The sequence below is a fragment of the Capsella rubella genome, unplaced genomic scaffold, assembly GCF_000375325.1.
Source record: "Capsella rubella cultivar Monte Gargano unplaced genomic scaffold, Caprub1_0 scaffold_8, whole genome shotgun sequence".
NCBI lineage: Eukaryota > Viridiplantae > Streptophyta > Magnoliopsida > Brassicales > Brassicaceae > Capsella > Capsella rubella.
In genome coordinates this window covers 11,135,923-11,158,464 of record NW_006238916.1, presented here as the reverse complement: position 1 = coordinate 11,158,464, position 22,542 = coordinate 11,135,923, and the positions used below count along the sequence as shown (strand labels likewise).

The window sequence follows — 22,542 nt, the reverse complement described above, 5'->3', positions numbered from 1 at the left end:
TTTTGGATACAAAAAAATAATTAAAATTTTAGGATAATTATTGTAATTAACTAAAAATACTTTAATAACGATATTTTATCTTTATAATTATTAATCATCGAATCACTACTAATACAAAATCAGTCATAAAGAATATATTCCATAAGTTAGTTTAAATAAATTACCTTAAATTCTGAATTTTCCTTAAAATGTTCTAAATATTTTAAGGAAAATGAATAACAAGAATATTATGGTCTCTTATTCAATATTAAGTATATTAATATTTTTATTTTATTTTTATAGGATACAAGTATATACAAATCTTTCAAACTCATATGTTCTTGTATGATACATGTATATACATGATTTTCATAATTTTTCAATATCATATATTTTCATGATTTTTTTTAAAATACACGGGTTTTTGCTGATTGGTTCGTCACCACATACATTGTGAGTATACAATTTGTTTAATAAACGTTCTTTTATTTAGTTTATAAAAATATTATATTTAATTTCCGAAAACACACTTTTCTCAAAGAATTGAAACCAAATATACATTTCGAAATAATAATTGTTGATACTAAAATGAGCGAAATAATAACACATACGACAAAACACGTTAAAATAAAATAAACCTGTAAATATTCTTTCGCGCCATAGCGCGGAACTGAACCTAGCATACGTGACAAAGTACACATCCATGATAGTACATATTCTCATACTTGTCACATTCAACACCAAAAATCCATTTTAACAGTTAAAAGTTTACGTAATTCGGAAAAAGTAAAAACCCACACTTTTCCCCCTGTAGCGCGGGTCCGGGCCTAGTTTTAATTATAAAAAAACAAAAGAACTTGGTTTAATTTGAATGTTAAAAAACATAAATTTTAAACACATTTCGTTTTTAACTAGTGAAAATAATTATAATAGATCGACCAAAAAAATAATTATAATATTATATATATATATTCTCTGGTCTTTATCCAACATGCCACGTCATTATCGCACTTCTTCTATCACACGCGCCCACGGGCACAGGCGACGGATTCCAAGCGGATTTATTCAATCGGATGAATAAAAAGGGTTTAGGTAACAGATAACTCAGTGGTGGTCAGTTTTACAAGAAATCAACAACAATGGCTCGTGCCTCGTGGGGTTCTGATTGGCGGACTCAAGCCGTTCTATTCAAACAGGTTGATTCCTCCCTCCTCCCCGAGTCTTTTTTTTTATTTTTAAAAAATGCGCGGAGAGGTAACGCTGGAGTGACTAGCCGGTTATCCGGGAAACGAATGGACATAAGCCACGTGGTGAAGCTGTCCCCTTTCCAACGCACGTGGGTCTCGCAGGTAAAAGCCAGAACGAATTACTCGTTTTTTTTTTCTTTAATTATTTCGCTAAAAAAAAAGTGTTTGTTTCTTGTATCGAGTTCGGTTACGTCTGTCTAGTCACACACGTTGCGTGACAGTCGTTTAGGTGAAGAAACGGCCTAGGCTATACTACAGCTGATGACGTCATTTTTCATCTGTTACAAATTTTCATATAGTTCTAAAAATGAATTGTTTAGATATACTAATTATATTATTAGAGTGTGATTTGTTTTTTTTTTTTTGTTCTCTCGCAGAAGAAAAAAGTGAGAATCATAACATATCTTAAAGCTGGAAAAATGAAAAAAAAGAGAAACAGAAGACTAACTTTAAAACGGTCCAGCCATATAAAGCAGTCTACCTACCTGCGCTTCTTTTAATCACATGTATTATCGTTTCCATCAAATTTCCATTTTTTTCTTTTAATTTCATTTTATTTTTACTAATAATTTACTTGATCGACTTAGTCTTGTACCAAAAAGAAATGTCATTCTTACTGTAAGTACACAACATGACGACGATGCATTTCTTTGAGGTTGGTTACAAGAGAGTCCAAAGACGGCTTTAACCCTTTCAACTTTAGAACTAATTGTTTGAAAAAGGATTATGCTTTATTATAAAATAATTAGTGTTAAAAGAGCTAAACCCTCTTTATATTAGAATCCTAACTTTTGTTCCAATTTCTCTTTTTTTTTAAAAATAACTTTTTACTTAAGTTATGATTTAGGAAGAACAGCTTTAAGATGATGATGGCCAATAGATTAAGTGCCAACTTGTTGATTATGTATTATCTGTTTACAAATGAGTTGAGATTTTTGCTCACATTATACATCAAATCATTTATCTTAAATAGTTTTGCAAAATTAATGTCAGAAATAAATTAAAATTGCAAATATTGAAGAGTTTAATGGAAAAATCTTATAGAAATTAGATTTTTAAAATGATAAAAATTTACACGTTGTAATTAAAATTATGGACAATCCTACAAACTTTTGTTGGTATGATGTTATATGATAATGATGATAGTACGACCATAAATAAATGCATTAGTGGTTTACCATAAAAAACATTACAACCCAATACATATAATTCATTAATCCAATTCAATTGGATCCAATAATAAGATTGTTACACTCAATAAACCGAATCACGTCAGCTAAAACATGAGTGTAAGATAGGTTTAAAACAAAACCAATTTGATCAATTATTTTCCAAACTTGTAAGAATCTCTTCTTTTTTTCATTTTTGATAAAAAAAATGTCAATTGTTCATTAAAAATAAAATATGTTTAGGTTTTATCATAACCTAAAAGATTAGTTATATGAAAGCAATAAAAGCCTTAAAATTCAGTCTACTTAGTCGATCACAAACAAAAATAAAAATTTAAATATTTGATCCTAATAATAATAAAAGCATAAATCAAAATTTAAATATTTGATCATAACAATAAACACCCCTAAGTTTTAGAAACAAATGGTTTCCTATATTATGCTTTGTACAAATTCCAATATAAACATAAACTCAGAAGCAAAAAAAAAAAGATTAAGATAAAGAAATAAAACAAATAAAAACAAACAAACTCTTTTAATACAAACACACAACTGTAGCCGCCCATGTATGTCAATTCATCCAAAATCATAGGATATATTAAAAAAATTATCAAATATTAAATTAATCGCATGGTACCACTGTAGAAGATAACATCCCCTTTCAAGTCAATTAGAGATAACATACTTTGATTATGTGTATTAAGTGTAATCAACAAACATTTTTTTATTTAAAAAAAAATAAAGTTTGTGGCAAGTTGTCAAGAGCTAGACTTGCATGGAATAGTACGTTTGTGCTGTACATTTTGGACCGTCTTTATCCCCCCCAATATACATACATTTTCCAATGACTAATGAAAGCATATTATTTATATAAAAAAAAAATCATATTAAACTAAGGGTTAGTCATGGAATTAACTGTGTCTTAAGATTATAAAATTAGCAATTTGATTAGTTATGTCACATTTTTTGTATTTTGGTTTCAATTAGTCGGACTCTTTTTATAAAAAAAATTTGCCCACGTGTGACGTGTCCGAGCCTGGTGTCCTCGTGATTTGGTTCGTCTAATTAAGAATAGTATTTTTCAATATTTGATCAGGTCAAAATTATGAAGAAAATACGACAAATTATATATCTGTAACAAATCTTAAATACAGACTCTCCCCCACCGACAGTGCTTCAATGTTGTCGGCTTATGCCATTTATTATCCTCACTAGGAACTTCTTGATCTTTGAGTTTACACAAACAAAAAAATATATACGCAAAAATACGAATCTCTGTTTAATAATAGTCTTTTAATGTAGATTTTCCTGTGAGTTAACTTCTAAGTATAATCTTCTGGTTAGACAAGATAAATCATCTTTTATGCAAAACATAGTTGTTTGCTAATAGAATTTGGAAAAACTTCCCTATCTCAATGGAGAAATACTATTTCTGACTAAACATCACTTTTAAGATTATAATTACTTTTTAATCCTTTTTTTCTTTGACCATCAACACAAAATTATTGTTTTACATTTATCAAAAAAAATAAAAATTATGTAGTTTTTTTTTTTGGAGCCAAGTCGGGTCTCTCGATGGGTCATAAACAATTAAATAAATTAATCGTGTATCTAATGACGATGAAAGCGTCTTAAGATTATACTTTTAAAAGTCGTGCTAGTTTGATTAAGTTGTTTTCTTTGAAGTCACTTGCTTCCTTGCTTCCAACACAGATTCTTTTATTTATTTTATTTTACTCTTTTGTTCAAAAATTAATCAAACTTTGAACAGTGTAACAATTTTTTTTAAAAAGCAACATATTAATAATACTAAACCTATCTTTTACCTATACTAATTGTTTTCTTATTACGATAGCAATTAGCCACTAATGTTTTATATTAAAGTTGGATGTATAGAGAATTTTAACTTGGATTTGCCATCCAAAGTATAAAGATCATAATAGAAAATGATTACGTACCGATGTGATCATATTTAAGAACTAATTCGGAAGTTTCGTCGATGGTGTGATTATATATTGCTTTATATCTAACATCCAATCGTATTAAGTCTAGCTAAAGTCATACTACTGGTTTTAAAGAGACTATTCAGAGATGCTTCAGTTGGATTATTATTCATTAATATAGACTATTATTATTATTTTTAATTGAAATAGCTTAGAATCTCTTAAGCTATTGGAAAAGGTAGACTCTGATTTTTCTCGAGATCAATTAGTATTAGCATATTAGGTGACTCTATCAGTTCAAACGATCAATAACAAAATTTCCATGTAAGTCTTAAAAGAGTACATGTAATTTATGCGTAACCACATGTTTAACAAAAAAAGAAAACTAAAACACGTTTTATAATTTAAAAACAAGTGATTTACTAATTATTAGTATTAGTTATTAATGGTATACCCATACCCGTCGACTTTTCTCATGTCAAAACAAAAACAAGAAAGAAATAGTATATTTTTGGGTCAAAACATGCATTTCACACACTATGTATTTTGGGGTCACACCACACAACACATTCATGCACCATTTGAAATTCAACTTTTAGTGGGGATCTTCATCATATCTTCTCCCATAACCCTCCATACGAACGAGAGAACTCTCCACACCCCTTGAAATATTATAATTATTTAACTTTAACGTCTATGAACAAACCATACCATACCACTTTCTTTATTAATAATAAAAATTTAAAGTAAAAATAGTTTCTCTTTTTTGTTTGAACAAATAGTTTCTCTCTTTTAAACTAGTAAATCACGTGTAAATTTCGTGGAAATGCAAAACAAAACATTAACATTGCAAAACAAACATTAACATTAACATCGGGAATGCAAGGAGCATGTACGTGTTTGGGCTTAAAGCCCACACAGAAGTGGGCCTTTAGGATAATGGTTTAGTATAGATTTTTAAAGTCGTGTTTTTATTTTAAAAAATCCTTCTTCTCCGACGAAGTTGCTGAATCTCCGAGATCGGAAATGATGGGATCAACGTTGCTAAGGAAGAGATGTTTATTGCTAAGAGCGAACTGTTTAGTCCTCCGATCTTATTCCGTTCATGTTGAGAAAATTTCGGACGCATCAGGTGAAATAGCGGGAATTCTCAACCAGGTGAACTGGCTTGACACTCTGGTATCTTCGAATCTTTCGACTGAGATAAACCCAGACGTGGTTCTCTCCGTTTTACGATCCAGACGCGTCGATGATCCCGCTAGGCTTTTCAGTTTCTTCAATTGGGTCGATTCTCAGAAAGTTACGGACCATAAACTGGATTCGTTTTCGTTTCTCGCCTTGGTTTTGTGTAACTTCGGTAGTTTTGAGAAAGCTCATAGTGTTGTAATCCGTATGACTGAGAGGAAATGGCCTGTAGCTGAGGTTTGGAGTTCGATTGTGAGATGCTCGCAAGAGTTTGCGGGAAGGACTGATAACGGAGTTCTATTTGGGATCCTGATTGATGTGTACATTGAAAATTGGTTATTAGAGGAAGCTGTGTTTGTGTTTACTAGCTCTGTGGATTTGGGATTGGTTCCTAGTTTGGCACGATGTAACCATCTGTTGGATGCGTTATTGAAGAAGAATCGTCAGGATTTGTTTTGGGATGTGTATAATGGGATGGTTGAGAGAAATGTAGTATTCGATATTCGGAGTTATGAAATGGTGACTGTTGCACATTGCAGGGATGGGAATGCTCAGTTGGCAAAAGGTGTACTTCTTAGAACCGAAGAGAAATTCGGGAATGCAGCTTTGAATGTGTATAGCTTGGTGCTCGAAGCTTTGTGTAAAAAAGGGGATTTGGATGAAGCACTTGAGCTGAAGAAGTTGATGATTTGCAAAGGTTTGGTGATTTCGAAGCAATCCTACAACATACTGGTAGATGGGTTGTGTAAGAGGCAGAGACTAGAAGATGCTAAATCGCTGCTGGTAGAGATGGATAGTATTGGTGTGTATCCTGATAATGTTTCTTATAGTATACTGATTGATGGTTTACTAAAGGGCAGAGATGCAGATGCTGCAAACGGACTCGTTCATGAGATGGTTTCTCATGGACTTAAAATCGATCCTAAGATGTATGATTATTTCATCTGTGTGATGTCTAAGGAAGGGGCGATGGGCAAGGCGAAGGCTCTATTTGATGGGATGATCGCATCTGGAGTGTCACCAGGTGTACGAGCTTATGCTAGCTTGATCGAGGGATACTTTCGAGTAAAGAATGTTCTCAAGGGTTATGAGTTACTCGTTGAAATGAAAAAGAGGAACGTTGTCATATCTCCGTATACTTATGGCACAGCGGTAAAAGGCATGTGTTCTTCTGGGGATCTTGATGGAGCTTATAACATTGTGAAGGAAATGGGTGCAAGTGGTTGCAGACCCAATGTTGTTATATATACCACATTGATCAAAACCTTTCTCCAGAAAAGTAGGTTTGAAGATGCAGTGAGGGTGTTAAAAGAAATGAAAGAACAAGGAATCGCACCAGACACCTTTTGCTACAATTCTCTTATAATTGGTCTTTCAAAGGCTAAAAGAATGGATGAAGCAAGGTCTTTTCTGGTTGAAATGATCGAGAACGGGTTGAAGCCTGATTCTTTCACCTATGGAGCTTTTATCAGTGGATATATAGAGGCAGGGGAATTTTCATCTGCAGATAAGTATGTGAAAGAGATGCTTGAATGTGGCGTAATTCCAAATACGGTTCTTTGCACGGGTTTGATCAATGAGTATTGCAAAAAGGGGAAAGTAATAGAGGCGTGTTCAGCATTCAGATCCATGGTTGAACAAGGGATCTTGGGGGATGCTAAAACATACACTGTTCTCATGAATGGTCTTGTTAAAAATGGTAAAGTAAATGATGCCGAGGAGATTTTCCATGAAATGTGTGGAAAGGGTATTGCACCTGATGTATTCTCTTATGGTACTCTCATTGATGGATTTTCTAAGTTGGGAAATATGCAAAAGGCTTCTAGTATTTTTGATGATATGATTCAAGAAGGTTTGACTCCTAATGTTATTATATACAACATGTTGCTCGGTGGCTTCTGCAGATGTGGTGAAATTGAAAAAGCTAAAGAACTGCTTGATGAAATGTCTGGTAAAGGTTTTCCCCCAAATGCAGTGACTTACTGTACAATTATAGATGGATATTGCAAATCTGGGGATCTAGCTGAGGCTTTTCGGTTATTTGATGAGATGAAACTAAATGGATTAGTTCCTGATAGTTTTGTGTACACAACACTTGTGGATGGGTGTTGCAGATTGAACGATGTGGAAAGAGCTATAACCATCTTTGAGACAAACGAGATGGGTTGTGCTTCTAGTACCGCCCCTTTTAATGCTTTGATCAATTGGGTTTTTAAGTTTGGGAAAACAGAATTAAGAACAGACATGATAAATCGGCTAATGGATGGGTCGTTCGATAGGTTTGGCAAGCCCAATGATGTAACATACAACATTATGATTGATTATCTATGCAAGGAAGGAAACTTGGAAGCTGCAAAAGAGCTCTTTCACCACATGCAGAAAGTTAATCTGACGCCGAATGTTATAACTTACACATCTTTTCTAAACGGGTATGATAAAATGGGTAGAAGATCTGAAATGTTTTCTGTATTTGATGAGGCGATTGCTGCAGGTATTGAACCAGACAACATAATGTATAGTGTAATCATCAATGCTTTCCTGAAAGAAGGGATGACGACAAAAGCACTTGTGTTTGTGGATCAAATGTTTGCTAAGAACGCTGTTGGTGATGGGTGTAAGCTAAGTATTTCAACATGCCGGGCTCTACTCTCTGGTTTTGCTAAAGTGGGAGAAATGGAGACAGCTGAGAAGGTTATGGAGAACATGGTTCGACTCAAGTATATTCCTGATTCTTCGACTGTTATTGAGTTAATTAATGAAAGTTGCGTTTCCTCAAACCAAAGAGTGGAAGCTGAAGCAGCTCCATAGATTTAAGATTGAAAGCCGAAAGCAAACAAGCTTCTTCTTTTTCTTTGTGGCTAAAAAGGAGTCTGCTGACTGAGTTTGGTTTACGGCAAATTTCTTGGCCTACCTGAAAATTGCTAAAGGTTTGCAATCGTGGCAAACGGTATCAGTAATCCTAACCTGAACTATTCTCTGAAAGCTTTATCCTCTCACTTTTGATAGTCTCTACTCGGTTTCAATATTTGTTTATTTTTCTGTCGTGAAGAATATGCAGTTGCTGTTCCTGGAATAGTTAGCGTCTGCTCATACTCTTCTGGACCAATTCATTTACTTCAGAACCGATTTGCCTTCAGCTACACATGTTGGATTCCATTTGATTTACTTAGCAGCAGTTTCCATCATGATGACCACATTGAGAAATTGACGATGTATGTGGGAGACGCATCTGGGTGGTTGATTTTGCAATTTCCTTGGTTTTTGCAGGCTAGGGGAAAACCCAGTTCAAGAACTAACAAAATCCTCTAGATCATGTCTAGCGTCAGTCTTACATTTTCAGCTTTGTAAAAGATTTTATGTATTGAATCGACAATGATGATCAAATTATATCAAGTTCTTTAGTCATCTGTATCAAAAGATGATAATGCAGGATAGATGTGAATCACGAAATCTGCCTGGTGATGAAGCAAGTTCTTTAATGGGGAAACAACAGATTCTGTCTGAAAACATAAAGAAGAACACAATTGGTGTCTTTGCCTTTCATTAAAAAAAAATAAAGATCTCATAGTGAAACCAAAACAGAGGTTTTCATCTTACAGAACATACAACCCCATAAAAAGACCTTATGTACACCATGAGTATAAACAAGTATATCAACCTAACAATCAAAAAAGAAAATCTACATGTATTTTCTACGCTCTTCATGAACAAATCGCCCGATTATATGGGCAATAAAAAAGAAGAATATGAAACCAACTAAAACGTGGAAAATGGCGAAAGTAGTTCAGCTGAGCTGAGCAACACTCGTGCTATACCATTCTGCTTTCACACGATAAGCTAATGGAATGGTCAAATTAGATTCATCACTGATATCATCTTTTGGAGTCTGTTAATAAAGCAATCAGTTCGCTGTCATTGAGGTCCGTCTGTGAAGCATATTTGACCGGTGTGTTACCATCTTTATCCACAGCATTTGGATCTCCTCCCCTGAAATTGAATCATTATATCAGACTTCTAATTCAAATCCATGGTTTATAAGACCAGTACTACCAAATCTCTAGATGTTATATGGAGTTTACCTCATAAGTAGCAACCTTGCAATTGCATATCTCCTGCTGATGATACAATGATGAAGTGGAGTCCGACCTTTTGAATCTGTTGCATTTATTTTTGCTCCATACTGAAGCAATAGTTCCACCATACCGATATCCGCAGAAAGACAAGCAAGGTGAAGCAAAGAACAGTCATTTGAAGTTTCTTCTCTGACCATACTCTCCCCGGTCCCTCTTGACTGAGAATATCCCTCTGGATTCTCTTGAAATTCTTCTTCAATGCTCTTAAATTTGGCTTCAAGGGTTTCCTCCTTCGCTTCCAGTTGCATCATCTTTGCTAAGGGCATAGACACAGTGTACGATGCTTGTCCACGCAGAGCATTCACATCTGCTTCAGAGCAGACAATGTGTCTGTAAACTGATTTCTTGTCATTGGCACGGACATTCTCCCATATCTCTTGGAAAACTGCCTGGAAATGCTGACTATCTATTGCTTTGCGGACAAAAATCCTCTCTGAGTACTGTAATTAGTCATTATATTAGCAATGGAGGACATGATATCTTTTAAAGCTTTGCTTATTAACTTACAGAGCGACATATACCTTCGCGTGGATGAACAACTCTTTCACAGAAATGGGATCATTGAAACCAGGCTTCCTTACGACCAACTTTCGTGGTCGATCTGACTTGGGAGTGCTGATAAATAAGAAATTTTAAGACTGTAAACACATGTACGACATAGTTTTGTTCTTCTCCTAATCACAAGAACTTAAGTTACTTACCCCGAAGGCCTACTAGCACTGGAAGATCTACTCTCCGAGTTCAACAACTCCTCCCAAACTGAGTTTACATACACATTACCTAACGACTGGAATAGTGTCAAAACTGATGGTTCCCATACTTTAACATCAAGAGTGAGCGATCTGACCTGCACAACAGGGTTGGATATTTATGCCAAATTTAGAAATACTTAAAAAATGGAAACATGTTAGTTTCACGCCTTCATCTTTGTGAAAAGAATGAAAAAGATTTATGCTGGACGACGCATAGTTCGGATGGCAAACCTTTGAAATGTGAACACCAAGGTTGCGATGGATACCAGAACACTCAATACAAATAAGGACACCAAGGTTCAAAGAGGCCCAATCAGGTTCAGGAGCACCACAGTCTGCACATTTCTCATTCCCCAATACTCTTGTCAAGACATCAATTGGCTTTTCAGTCTTTACCATATCATGTTGCTGCAAGCACCCTGAAAACCTTGAACGGTTTCCTCCAGTCATGGGATTTTCCACTGTGGACTCTCCACTTTCTGCCTGTTCGATATCATATGGATCTGCTAAAGAACCAGAATCACTTGCAGAGAAAGTATCACCTCCGTCCACAGTAGAAAGACGCTGGTTGTATTTCAGGTAAATGTTATGTTAGTCAACAATGAAAATGGGTCAGAGATGGAATAATCAGCAGTAATACCATATAAATTCTAACCATGATTGCTCTTTCAGGTGTCTGGAAACTCAACAAAGAAGCAATTACTCCAGTTATTTTTTCGATCCAGTCCATCTGATCCTGTGCATTCTCTGCCTACATCAATAATGAAAAGAATACCAGATGAAAAAATGACCTGAATCCTAATAGCAGTTTCGTTAAGTTTCAATAGGTAAAAGAAACTGAAGATTGTTTACTTGCAAACATACCTGCAATGTATAAACTTTTGTTGGTGAAATTATTCGAAAGCAGAATCTTAGATCGGTCTGATCTGCATCAACTTTGATTGTTGAGGTCAGCAGATTGACGGTATGACGTGCAACTGGTTTTTCATCGTGCACACCACCGTGATAATGAGAAGACAGCCACCGACTTAGCAGCCCAGGACTGTTTTCTGAAGTCATATTCCTGTGAACAACAGAGCGACTACCATTTCCCTGATACATAGAGCTTCAAAGATTCAGTAAAGATATGGTATATCACAGATGTGTTGAATATGTTTTCTGTCGGAAGGATAAAAAATACAATTGTTTTGGTTTTACAACTTACTGAAGACCAATTCCATGGTTTTCGGTAATAGTATAGCATCCCACGGCTATCAAGAATAAAGAATCTTCTTTTCCAGTCACCTCTCAAGTTTGAGGAACGTTTTGACAGATACCCTTGTCTGATAGTCTGAACCTGAAGGAAAGTAATATCAACAGATAAATATAAAACAAAACAGTCTAAAGATGTGAGGGCAGTTTGACGAGTAAGCCTCAGTACAAAAGATATATCCTTACCTTTCCTTTTGCAGCAGATTGCATGACAGCCTCTATGACTTTCTGTGAGTTTCTAGAGTTATGTCTCATGCCATCACCTGTTGGAGAACCATTTGAGTTTCTAGTTTCACGATCAACTTGCCTTTGGTACTCCTGCATCCTTTCATTAAGTGATGCCATCTCATAATTTGCACATTCTCTAGACTGGTGTGCATAAGCCAACACCTGCCATAAAATTTCAATTAACCACATATATACCTTATACTATTGCATGGATAAAAAAACTATTTGCTACAGAGAAATCTCTGAAAAAAAAAAAAAAAAAGAATCATGCTGCAAAAAGTATCAGACCTGATTAATAAAAGGCTCCATTTGATGTAGAAGCTCATATCCCTGGAAGAAGGAATTACTCGTGAGAAAGCGAATCAAGTGCTTCATATCAGAAAAGAGGAATAAAAGCCGTTGTATGATAGTTTTCCTTGTAAAACCAAGCTGATTGGCTCCAAGAAAAGAGAATATTTGTCATCTTGCTACTGAAAATTGTTTTTAAGAAAAAGCTTGCCTGTTTGAAGAAACGAAGATGAGCATCCATAGTCCCGCTGACTGCTTCCAAAAACTCAAATCTCTTTTTAGCCTCCGCATTAGAGAGTGCACTAACCTGGCCAGGAAGAAGTAAGCAATCATTATGTACAGTTATATGAGAGAATACCCTGTAAAATATATGTAGCATCTGATACAAAGCGGGTACCAGATGAAATCGGGCTTGTTCAAACGTTGTTCTTGCACTATGTAGGTCCTGGAATGTCTCTCAACTAAGTTAGTTTTTGCTTAAGAAAAATTGAAGATTTCCTGTGACAAGATGTTACCCAAACTTCAAAAAAAGTAAAATAATTTTTACATACCTCCTCAATTGTGGCAGCCACATCCAATCGTGTACTCTTCCTTAATGAAAGATATTTCTCTCGTGCCTGTTTATTTGGATGCACATAAGTAAAAGACATAAGTTTTCAAACTGACAGAATGTTTATGGTAACAACCTGGGAAACCATAATTTTACCCATCAAATGACATATTCTGAAGTCATTCAACGCACCTGGTCATATATAATGGTAGCTTTGTCAAACCGTTTACGAGCTTCCTGCATGATAGAAATAAAAAATGGATATAAGTCAAAGCAATTCAGAGAAAATACTGAACTTAATATCTTATGTGGTTAGCTAATAAGACAAATATACCTTAACTTCGTGGACATCGCCATTCACAAATTGAAGTAACCGGTCATTTAGCATGTGTTCTACCTGAAAAGTGTTGAGAAGACATCATAGTTTAGCTAAGCATCACTTCAGTATCATGATATCAAGTACAAGAAACAAGGTATCATATATGTAGTAAGTTTTGAACAAAAGAAAGAGCCCGATTCAGCAGTCAGATAAATGTTAGGGAATTTACTTCTTTCTAACAACACATAGGCAATGAGTTTCAGTACCTGGGAACGAAGAACTTCCTTGTATGTCCCAATTTCTCGTAGAGCAATGGTGAATTTCGTCATTACGGGACCTAAGCAAATAACATAGTATCTTCAGAAACTAGTCCAAGAAAAGATAAAAAAAAACTGAGGAAAAAAGAGAAAATGATGCAGGATTCAGATATTCCAAAAATTGAGGAACAGTAAAGCATGGCGATGATGTTACCTCCAAAAGCAACACAGATGGGATCATTATGGCCTCCACCAAAAGATTCAAGCGCATTTACAAAGCCAATATCTGCATCATACCCTTCTCCAAGCCCCTCCCTAAAATAACCCAAAGAAAGATCAAAATTTTGGGGGAAAATGAAATCTGAGGTTATGATTAATTCAGTGCTTTTGTGATAGAAATGGTTGTCTCGCTTACGTGTATTTTCTGCATCCTTTATAGAATCTTAAGCATCGCATTCGCAGCAACTCCGCACTCTCTTCCATACATTGCATCTGTTTCACAAACGAGAAAAAAAGTTTGCATAGCCAAAACTTTCATCACCAAACTTTGAAGCAAATTCAAACACACACACAAAAAAACAAAAAAAACAAAAACAAAAAATGTGAAGAAATAAATAGATCATTAGCTAGAAGTCAACTCCTAGATTTTGACGTATAGAGAAAGAACATTCATGAAAAAAGGTGCATCAGAAATCAATCGCCATCAATGGTATGGTATTGACATCGATGACAATGTATATGAAAATAGAGGACATTGTGCGTAGGAAAACCAAATTATGAATAGATCAGAGAATGTAGGTAGAGAGAGAGAGCGTAAAGGAATCTGAGGAAGAAGGAAGAAACAGAGAGGATCGAAACGAAACCTGTTGGCGAAACATGGGGGAATCATCGAGCTTTGAGAAATGCATATCTTGTTCAGCGGGAAAAGCAAGAGACCCAGAACGAAGCTCTCCCTCCTCCTCCTCCACCTCCACCGTCTTCGTCGTCGTCGTCGTCGTCGTCTTGTTCGGAGCTAATTACAGGCGTGTTTTATATAAATTCCCCCCAAAACAAAAAAAAACGTAAAATGTTTTTAGTTTTTGTGTGTTTAGGAAAATAATAAAATCAAAAGCTGGTTTTTGGGGGATTAGGGTTGGTTGAGAGAAGTGCGAAAATGTGCGGAAATTAAGGAGAAAGATCGTGCGATGGATGGAGACCGAAAAAAGAAAAAAAGGCTACTTCGAACTCTCTCTTCTTTGTCGTTGTGGTGATCGTGATCGTGTGCAAACAAAAACCTTAGAAACCTTCCATGGCTGTCATTGTTTCATTTATTTATTTATTTAAGCTATTCAAACCAAAAAAAAAACAAAATTTAGGAAAAGCTTAATAAAAATATTTAACAGATTAACAACACCTATAAAATTATTAGTTTGTCACATCCCAAAATCATTATTAATTTAAGCTAACCCCCCACCACCACTCTGTCTCTGCTTGTTGGAATGAAATGAATAATCTACCTTTTCATCGTTACTTTTAGAAAAAAAAAAAAATCCATAAAAATGGTTGATACATGCTTAAACAAACAACCTTAAAATATATATGAAACTTTGTCCAAAAAAATAAAATAAAATATATATATATATATATATGAAACTCAAAAAAATATGAGATTTTTATGTTCATTTTTCTTCTTCTTTCCCATGTGTATAAGGTACAAACACTTGAGATAATTTTCAGATTGATCGAGTTGATTAGGTATTATGGTGGATGAAATCATTACTAAGGCATTCATAGATTCGTCTGTCCAAATTTAAATTTATATATAACTGAATGAACACAGAGTGTTTATTTACTGCCATTTAATTTATAGGAAAGATGATATCAAAATTAGTAGTACTAGTAGTTGACTTTAATAAAAATTGGAGGACAAGTTCCTAAAACGTGTGACAAACTAAGAACCGTCTTTTGCTTTTTCCCATACCACTAAAATATATCCTAATCGAATGTTTAAGAATGTGGCGTTCATCTTTCCTAATCCCGATTCCATAATATTTAAAGAATGTGACGCCGTAACTATAGAGAGTATTGGACGATCAATTGTCTGTTATTTCCAAAATTTCAAGTCTCGCTAAAAAAAAAAACAAGAACAAAATGTCTAGACTGTAATCCTCTGATAAAAATAGACAAAAATAAATCTCATGATTTTCGTTTCAGAAGCTAAGAGCAACAAGTAGGTTCAGAGTCTGGGTAATTAAACAAAAAAAAGGGGAGACTGAATCAGAGATTCTTTTACGCTTTTGATCCTCCCCAGAAATAACGGCTGATGAGGCCTACCTTCTTCTTCATCCTGTTTTCAATATCTGGGAACTCGATGCAGCTGTAGGCAAGGTCCAGAACTATTGGATTACGCGGTATTGATTGGAATGCAGGTGGGAACCGTTCAATCTTTGCAGTGGTTTTTGTGTTTGAATCCCCAACTGCTGATTCATACACATCCAGTTTGTCTAACAGGTATTTGTCCACCTGGTTTTAACATTTATAATGTAAGAGCATGCAAAAAAAAAAAACACTAGACTGCAAGCAATATATGATTAAGATTCATTGCAGGACTACATTAAAACTCAAAATCTGGAACGCCAATGGAAAGACTTCTGATGATAATTTATGTCCTAATCGCTCAAGAGGATGATGTGCAGAATAAAGCATATGACCAGAAATGACTTGGCTAATCACATTATTCCGGAGTTTCAGACACCAAGGGTATTTATATGGTAGAAGAAATCAACTAGGCATTATGCATAAAATCAGGAATACCATCAGCCACAATTCAAAAGAGCAAGTTAGTGAGATTGTACCTTTGCAGCTGTATCGTTTAGTGATATAGTTGAAATTTGATTTGACAGATTCTCTGGAGCATTCTCTTCCTCCATAATCCCGGCCGCATGCTCTATGCAACTGTTAGCTCTGCATTCTTTGATCAGTGTCTTCAGTTGCTGGATTGTTCCCTGAGCATTATTACAAAACTTGGTCAAAAATTCATATAAAAATTTTCAGTGAAAAGAATATTCAAGATATTCAGTCGGACATGAGGTAACATAGTACTGTATACTGCTATTCAAAATGACTAGGGAAGCCATGTATGAGGTTACCAATAAATGATGAGCTCAATACCTCATCTTTCTTTGCTATGCTTTCAAACTTGTTCAGGGCATCTTCAGCAAGAGATCGAGCACGACAATACAGGGCGAATGCTTCAACCCTCTTTCCTGCTAGACTATATGACTTTGCCAAATAGAAGCACCTGAAAGAGATTTTGGAACATGTCATTAGCAAATCCAGTCAAGGTAAATGAAAACATAGAATGTATCAGTACATATGCGGAAAGAACAACGTAATATGGAATGAAATAAGTGGTTATAATGAAGAACAAGGTGTAGTCAAAGACTGACCATGAAACTGATTCCTAATTTAGTTAATAAATTTTACTAATATTTCATATAGCTAGGGCTTAGATAAAGGGCTCAAGAGGAGCTTAACTCTAACAAAAGGTGCTAAAATCAAGTGAATCGTCACGGATAGTAAAATAACGTGAATTGTAAAGGAAATCCACATCTCAATAGCAACCGCCCTAATAAGAAATACAGTAATGTGAGAGCATTAAACCTTTCAGCACGGAAGGCCAAGCTTTGGCGCTGACACTCTTCTTCAAAGGCAATTTCTTCAGGTTTCCTGTCTCTTCCAGAACTAATGAGATCAGAAAGATCAGCGACATTCTGAGAAAAAAAGAAACACAGGTGACATCTCTCGCTGGTATAACAAACAAAATCTGCTTCTAAAGAAAAAAAAGAGGTGAACGGTGGTTACCTGTAATAGAAGGTCATACAATCGAACAAGCTCTTCAGGCCTAGTAACCTTTTCACTTTTATCATCACGTTTCCTGTTCAGTTTACTCTTTGCTATTTTAACCAACAACTGGTTCCTTTCAATGGTTCTCTGTCCTAGCACAGCTCCAACAGCTTTGTCCAAACCATTTAGGTCATCTTTAACAGATTCAGCATTTCCTGCACTTACCTAAAAATAGTATGCTCCTCCGTTAAATCAATCAGAAAACAGAAATGCAACAGAAAAACAGACGCTCTTACTCTTTGGAATGAACAAACTTGTCTGCACCTTCAAAAATCATGAGAAAGGTAAACCTTTTCGGTGAACCCAGTTAATATATCAGAAGATGTCTTGTAAATTCACTCACCAAGTCACTGCGTATGGTGTTCCTGGCATCTTGATATGCAGTGAATAATTTATCAAAAATTGTTAACTTTTTCTCTGCAGGGATGGATTCTGCTGTCGGACCCTGTAGCTCCTTCTCAAGTTCCTGGGCTGGAACAAAGAATAAGACCCTCAGATAGGTGCCCAACATTCTATAAATTATCTTAATAGGCTAACGCATGGCAGTAACCCCATTGTCAAGGTAAACCAATTTTTCAATATCTAGGACTATGCTACTAGTCCAATTTTTCAGCACAATTCAGTAATTCTTAAAGAGGGGATAAGGAAAAAGGTAGTCGAACCTTTTAAAATGGAAACCCGAGATTTTGGGTTGGAAACTGGAAATCTATAGCCAAGCCAATTAAACTCTGTAAGAGATGCAGCTTGTTGAGATCTGGCCTCTTCCATAGCAGCCTACGTGACAGTGAGTATATACATCATAATTAATAGACCAAAATGTGTGAGGGAGGGAGCTGAGAAATAGTTCGTCACTAAATGTTTAAACCATTGCAAGACATTCAAGAGTAGCCAAGATCATACACATGTAATACTTTTTTCATGTGTGTTGCTCAGGTCAAAAGCGAAACTCTAAGTTCCCAACAACAGATGAAAAAACTAACAGACCAAAACTTTCTGCTGCAGATCATTAAAACATACAGATACAGTTACTCACTTGCTTTGATGGGGACGCTGATAGAAAAATAATATCTTTGACCATGCATATTAATACATACCTCTATTTTTGCTTTGAAAAGATCCAACGCAGGGCCTTCCATCTCACCAATCTGAAGAAGTTCAGATGTCTGCAAGTTTGACTTGCCAATTTTGTGTAGGCAGTATCGAATACTAGGCTCAAGCTCCTCAACCCGTTCCCGGCAAAGAACTTGGTTCTCTAGATCTCCATATTTTCCAAGTTCCTCATAAACAGCTCTGCCACAGGGGATTCAGAAACAATATCTACTAAATTGCTAAATGACCATTTGGGAAAAAATACAAACCTGGCGTTTTTGAAACATGCCAACCCAGATTCCCAATTTTGATCTTGCTCAAAAAACAGGGTACCTTTCATATAGGATGCATATGCCTATAAAACAGTAAAACAAAGTATGATAGACTCATGTCAAGCGTTTATAGAGTAAACACACGTTTTATATAAAACAACTATGCTAAAAGTCAAACACTGAGGTATTATCTTCTTCCTTTCAAAGCAGTAGTTATGTTGTATGTAAATTTATGAATAATGCAACACCTGGGGTCACAGAAATACCTCAGCTTCCAGAGATGTCCTGGAATCTGTCTTAATAGAGCACAAACTTGAGAAAAGGGAAGCCCATTTAACTGCCTTCCTCAGCCTACCAATCAAATATATCCGTTGCCGTGCATTAGGTCCATCTGGCAGCTGTCTTTTTTCCATTGCATGGCTCCATGCTCTTTCAGCCATATAGAAAACCACATGAAGGAACCTATTACAAATTAAGACATAGACATTAACTCAATTATGAGAAAGACAAAATAAGTTATTAATTTCTAGTGGAAGTAACAACTGAGCCATTACATTCTTCCTATATGGTTCAGCTAAACACAAAATCACACTGAGCCAACAAAAACTTTAGCTTGGAAGGAATAAGGATGAGAGCAAGATAGATACCTAACATCTGTGACAGTTGATTCAAGTATGGCTCGCCGAGTGTATTTACCACGGCCATGAGTGAATTTCAAGGACTTGTATAACCTCCTCAACCGTGCAGAGCAATACCTCCTACACAACAAAATAACACAGATTACCGAAAATGACCTAAATTTATGAAAATCGCAAGTAGGCCAATGAAATTAGGATTTCGTATTGATACCGATAGCGAGCATAGTCACCATGACGCAGACCATGCTGAGCCTGAGAAGATTTCATCAGCTGCAGAACTGAAAAGCCAAATGCAACATAGGTTAAAAAAACTAGAAGACTTGTATGGTTGATATAAAATTCACAGCCATGCCCTCGATAAATTATGATTGAAGGAATCAAACAGTGGTAAATCTCGAGATTCCCCCAAACAAAATTCCCAAACATGCAGATACCTAATCATGTATATTGCCATCATACCCTATTGTAACACACCAATTCGTCTCAAAAACACTAAAAGAAGCAATTGCGTATATTTGCATTGCCTGAAAAAACAAACACTAACCATTGATCGAGAACTTAGGAAGGATCTGCTCAGAGCTTTCGGATTTCGGATCGTCGATCTCCATTGCAGACACCTCGCTCTCCTTTTTCCCCATCAATCCACACAATTCTTGTTAAATCCCGCTGAAAATATCCACCGATATATAAATTGAGGGATTCATAAATTATATTAAAAAAAAATACAGCAGAAAAAATCAGCTCAAACAATACTTTTTGATCTGATGAGATGAGGCGACGGCAAGCACGGAGGCTGCGTTTTTCAGTTTTCGATTGAATCTCAAGCAAGTGAGTTTCAAAGAGATGAGGACTAGTAGCCAGTGGGTGAAATTTGAGGTTTGGGTTTTTGGTAAGCAAATCCATACGAGTCTATGTATATTGGGCCTAAAAAGGCCCATACCATTGTAATGTCTGGCAATTAAATTTTAAATTATACAAATTTATCCAATCATATTAAAACTTCAAAAAAATACCAAAATTACACTAATCTGTATATTTTATTAGGTGTTTAATATATGATTTTCAACATATATACAGTAGATAAGTGGTTGGTAATCTTTATAGGTTTGACTATATATATACCATACTGAAAAAAAATACATAGTTACAGTCACCTTTAATTTAAATCATACTACAAAAAAAAAAGTTAGATATGTATTTATGGTTAATATAAAAACATATAGATACAAAAACCTATGTAAATTGCTTACATAAATTAGGAACTAGCACAGAATAATAATTTATTCCGGAGTATTAATTAATTCAATAGATATATAATAGTAAAATAAATAGACCGACGAAAATCTATAGAGAGATAACGGGATCTGAATGAAGAAGAGACCGCGTGGACCATGTTTAACAACCAAAATAATTCAAAAATGATTATACTGTTATTTAGTTTTAATTATCCAATGATATCTAGAAAAAAAAAATTATATATAAATGATGTTCCATAATTCCATTGGTTATTGCTTCTGTCTTGCTGTTCTGTCCAATCGTGTTCTTCAAGATTTAGCACGTGAAAGTTTATATAGCCTTTTTTACTATTTATTTTCATGGTATTAGTTTTGATCGTTTGAACCCAAACAAAAAGTATTAGTTTTGGTCTTTTCATACAGGTTAAATCACCACTGTAGAAAAATTTACGATATGTTTTTGATACAAAAAAAAAATGGTGTATTGTTTAAAACAATGTTTAGTGTGTATGTTGAAAGAATTAAAATATATATAGCAGAGTTAGCTAGCATTTCTTAGAAAATAAATGATTCTCTTGCCAATGATCTCATTCTCAAGTTATGAATATCTTTAGATGTTAACTTAAGTATCATAAATCATCATAAATAAATTATTAAAGAACAGTAGTGTTTCAAACTTTCCAAAGATGTAGGCATGTGAGACCAGCGTGACACTACCAAGTCTATATAACAAAAGGCTTTTATTTAAATTAATGCTAATTACAGTATTTATAATCAAATCTCGCTATAGCAAAACTAGATGACGATTCTAGCTACACCGGTTAAGTACGGTTTAGAGACGGACCAGACGGTTAACGTGTTCTTTATCGTGAGTGTTGCACACGTAATGTGGATGAATCCAACGGGTCGTAATAAGAGAAACTGAGAAAGGGGTAAGTAAGTAGAGAGAGATAGAGATGATCACATTCACAGGTTAGGCCACCATGGGATTGATTTTGCTGGTCAGTTTTTGATGCGTAAACTAATGAAAATTTGACACGTGGATACGTTGAGAAGAGCATCTTTTAAGAATATAAATGCTTTTCTAATCCTTCACGCAGCGCCCAGCATCTTTAAAAATTAAAATTGTGGACAGTGACCCTCTCTCTCTCTCTCACGCCACTCACTCACTTGCTCCGCTCGCTCGGCTTCTTTTGGTCACCTGCTCTTCATCAGCTTCGCTTTCGCTTGGCTTGGCCGGCCAACACCAGAATTAGAAACTTTTCTCTAATTTCGTCTCAATATTTTTAGTATTAATTCTACATATTTATAAGATAAAAGTACCTGACCACTTGTATATCTTTTACTTTTGTTCGTTATCAGTATTTGAATTTGTAGACAGAGCTAATAAGTCTACAAATCTAACAAGTCTTGACTAGTTTAAATATGAATACTGCAAGTCTGCAACGAGTTGGATTGATCCTATTTTGTTAACTCTGGGAGAATTGGTTTCTAAGTCAAATTTATTATATAAGGGGGACACGTACGTTGCCCATGAACACATATCCAACCATGTGTGGGAGAAAAGAACTCTATTTACTTGATAATTTTTCCAAAAACGGTTTTTGGTTTCAGCTAATAAAAAAGGGTATACAACTATTTATGTACTCAAGAAAATCAAAAGATCGAAATGTCTGACGGAGATCCCAATACAAAAACACTTGATGAATCTTTAAGCTAAACATTTATATATACACAGTAGAATGCATACACTTGATAAATTAAATCCTTCACAGACGAGATATCGTACACGACACTCACCTTCGGCCACATTTCACGGCCGATCGGCTACGTGACTCCACTTCCATTTATTCCTTCTTCTTCTTTTTTTATTTTTCTTTCTACTAATTTGCAAATTATCGTAAGACAAGACATCCAAACAATGTTGGCCTGTTGGGTAACTATTTATTTTCTATATATACATATATATATATATATATTTTCTATATATACATATATATATCATCTTTTGTGATTTCCATTTGTTACTTCGAACCTAGAAGGGAGTTTAATCATGAACCATCTAAATTAACCAACTTCACTCGAAGTCTTTTTACTCGATCCTGATTATTATTACTACTAT

General features: G+C 35.1%; 3 protein-coding genes across 4 annotated transcripts; 1 reads left to right on the top strand and 2 right to left on the bottom strand.

The window, feature by feature from the left end:
* Positions 1-5,290: 5,290 nt before the first annotated feature.
* Positions 5,291-8,940, top strand: LOC17875839 (pentatricopeptide repeat-containing protein At5g61990, mitochondrial). 2 transcript variants are annotated; one of them, XM_023786577.1, is made up of 2 exons: positions 5,291-8,470; positions 8,582-8,940. In XM_023786577.1, the coding sequence occupies exon 1, from the start codon at positions 5,365-5,367 to the stop codon at positions 8,329-8,331; it is 2,967 nt and encodes a 988-aa protein (XP_023642345.1). In that variant the 5' UTR covers positions 5,291-5,364; the 3' UTR covers positions 8,332-8,470; positions 8,582-8,940. The 2 variants fall into 2 exon arrangements, with proteins under 2 accessions (XP_023642345.1, XP_023642342.1); XM_023786574.1 differs by having other exon boundaries at positions 8,573-8,940.
* A 92-nt stretch (positions 8,941-9,032) lies between these two features.
* On the bottom strand, positions 9,033-14,607 carry LOC17876974 (ADP-ribosylation factor GTPase-activating protein AGD1). Its single transcript, XM_006279950.2, has 19 exons — positions 14,165-14,607; positions 13,717-13,793; positions 13,516-13,616; positions 13,311-13,381; positions 13,060-13,122; positions 12,918-12,962; positions 12,727-12,792; positions 12,573-12,620; positions 12,387-12,482; positions 12,176-12,217; positions 11,846-12,049; positions 11,613-11,744; positions 11,273-11,500; positions 11,064-11,159; positions 10,640-10,972; positions 10,358-10,503; positions 10,178-10,271; positions 9,603-10,096; positions 9,033-9,510 (listed from the first exon to the last, which is right to left on the bottom strand). Exons 1-19 carry the CDS (start codon positions 14,207-14,209, stop codon positions 9,396-9,398), a joined length of 2,496 nt encoding a protein of 831 aa, XP_006280012.1. The 5' UTR covers positions 14,210-14,607; the 3' UTR covers positions 9,033-9,395.
* A 758-nt stretch (positions 14,608-15,365) lies between these two features.
* On the bottom strand, positions 15,366-20,034 carry LOC17875897 (signal recognition particle subunit SRP68). Its single transcript, XM_006280139.2, has 14 exons — positions 19,939-20,034; positions 19,730-19,851; positions 19,397-19,463; positions 19,195-19,305; positions 18,814-19,009; positions 18,545-18,630; positions 18,281-18,476; positions 17,849-17,960; positions 17,530-17,657; positions 17,145-17,351; positions 16,944-17,053; positions 16,452-16,581; positions 16,136-16,285; positions 15,366-15,803 (listed from the first exon to the last, which is right to left on the bottom strand). The coding sequence occupies exons 2-14, from the start codon at positions 19,821-19,823 to the stop codon at positions 15,570-15,572; spliced, it is 1,821 nt and encodes a 606-aa protein (XP_006280201.1). The 5' UTR covers positions 19,824-19,851; positions 19,939-20,034; the 3' UTR covers positions 15,366-15,569.
* Positions 20,035-22,542: the final 2,508 nt, after the last annotated feature.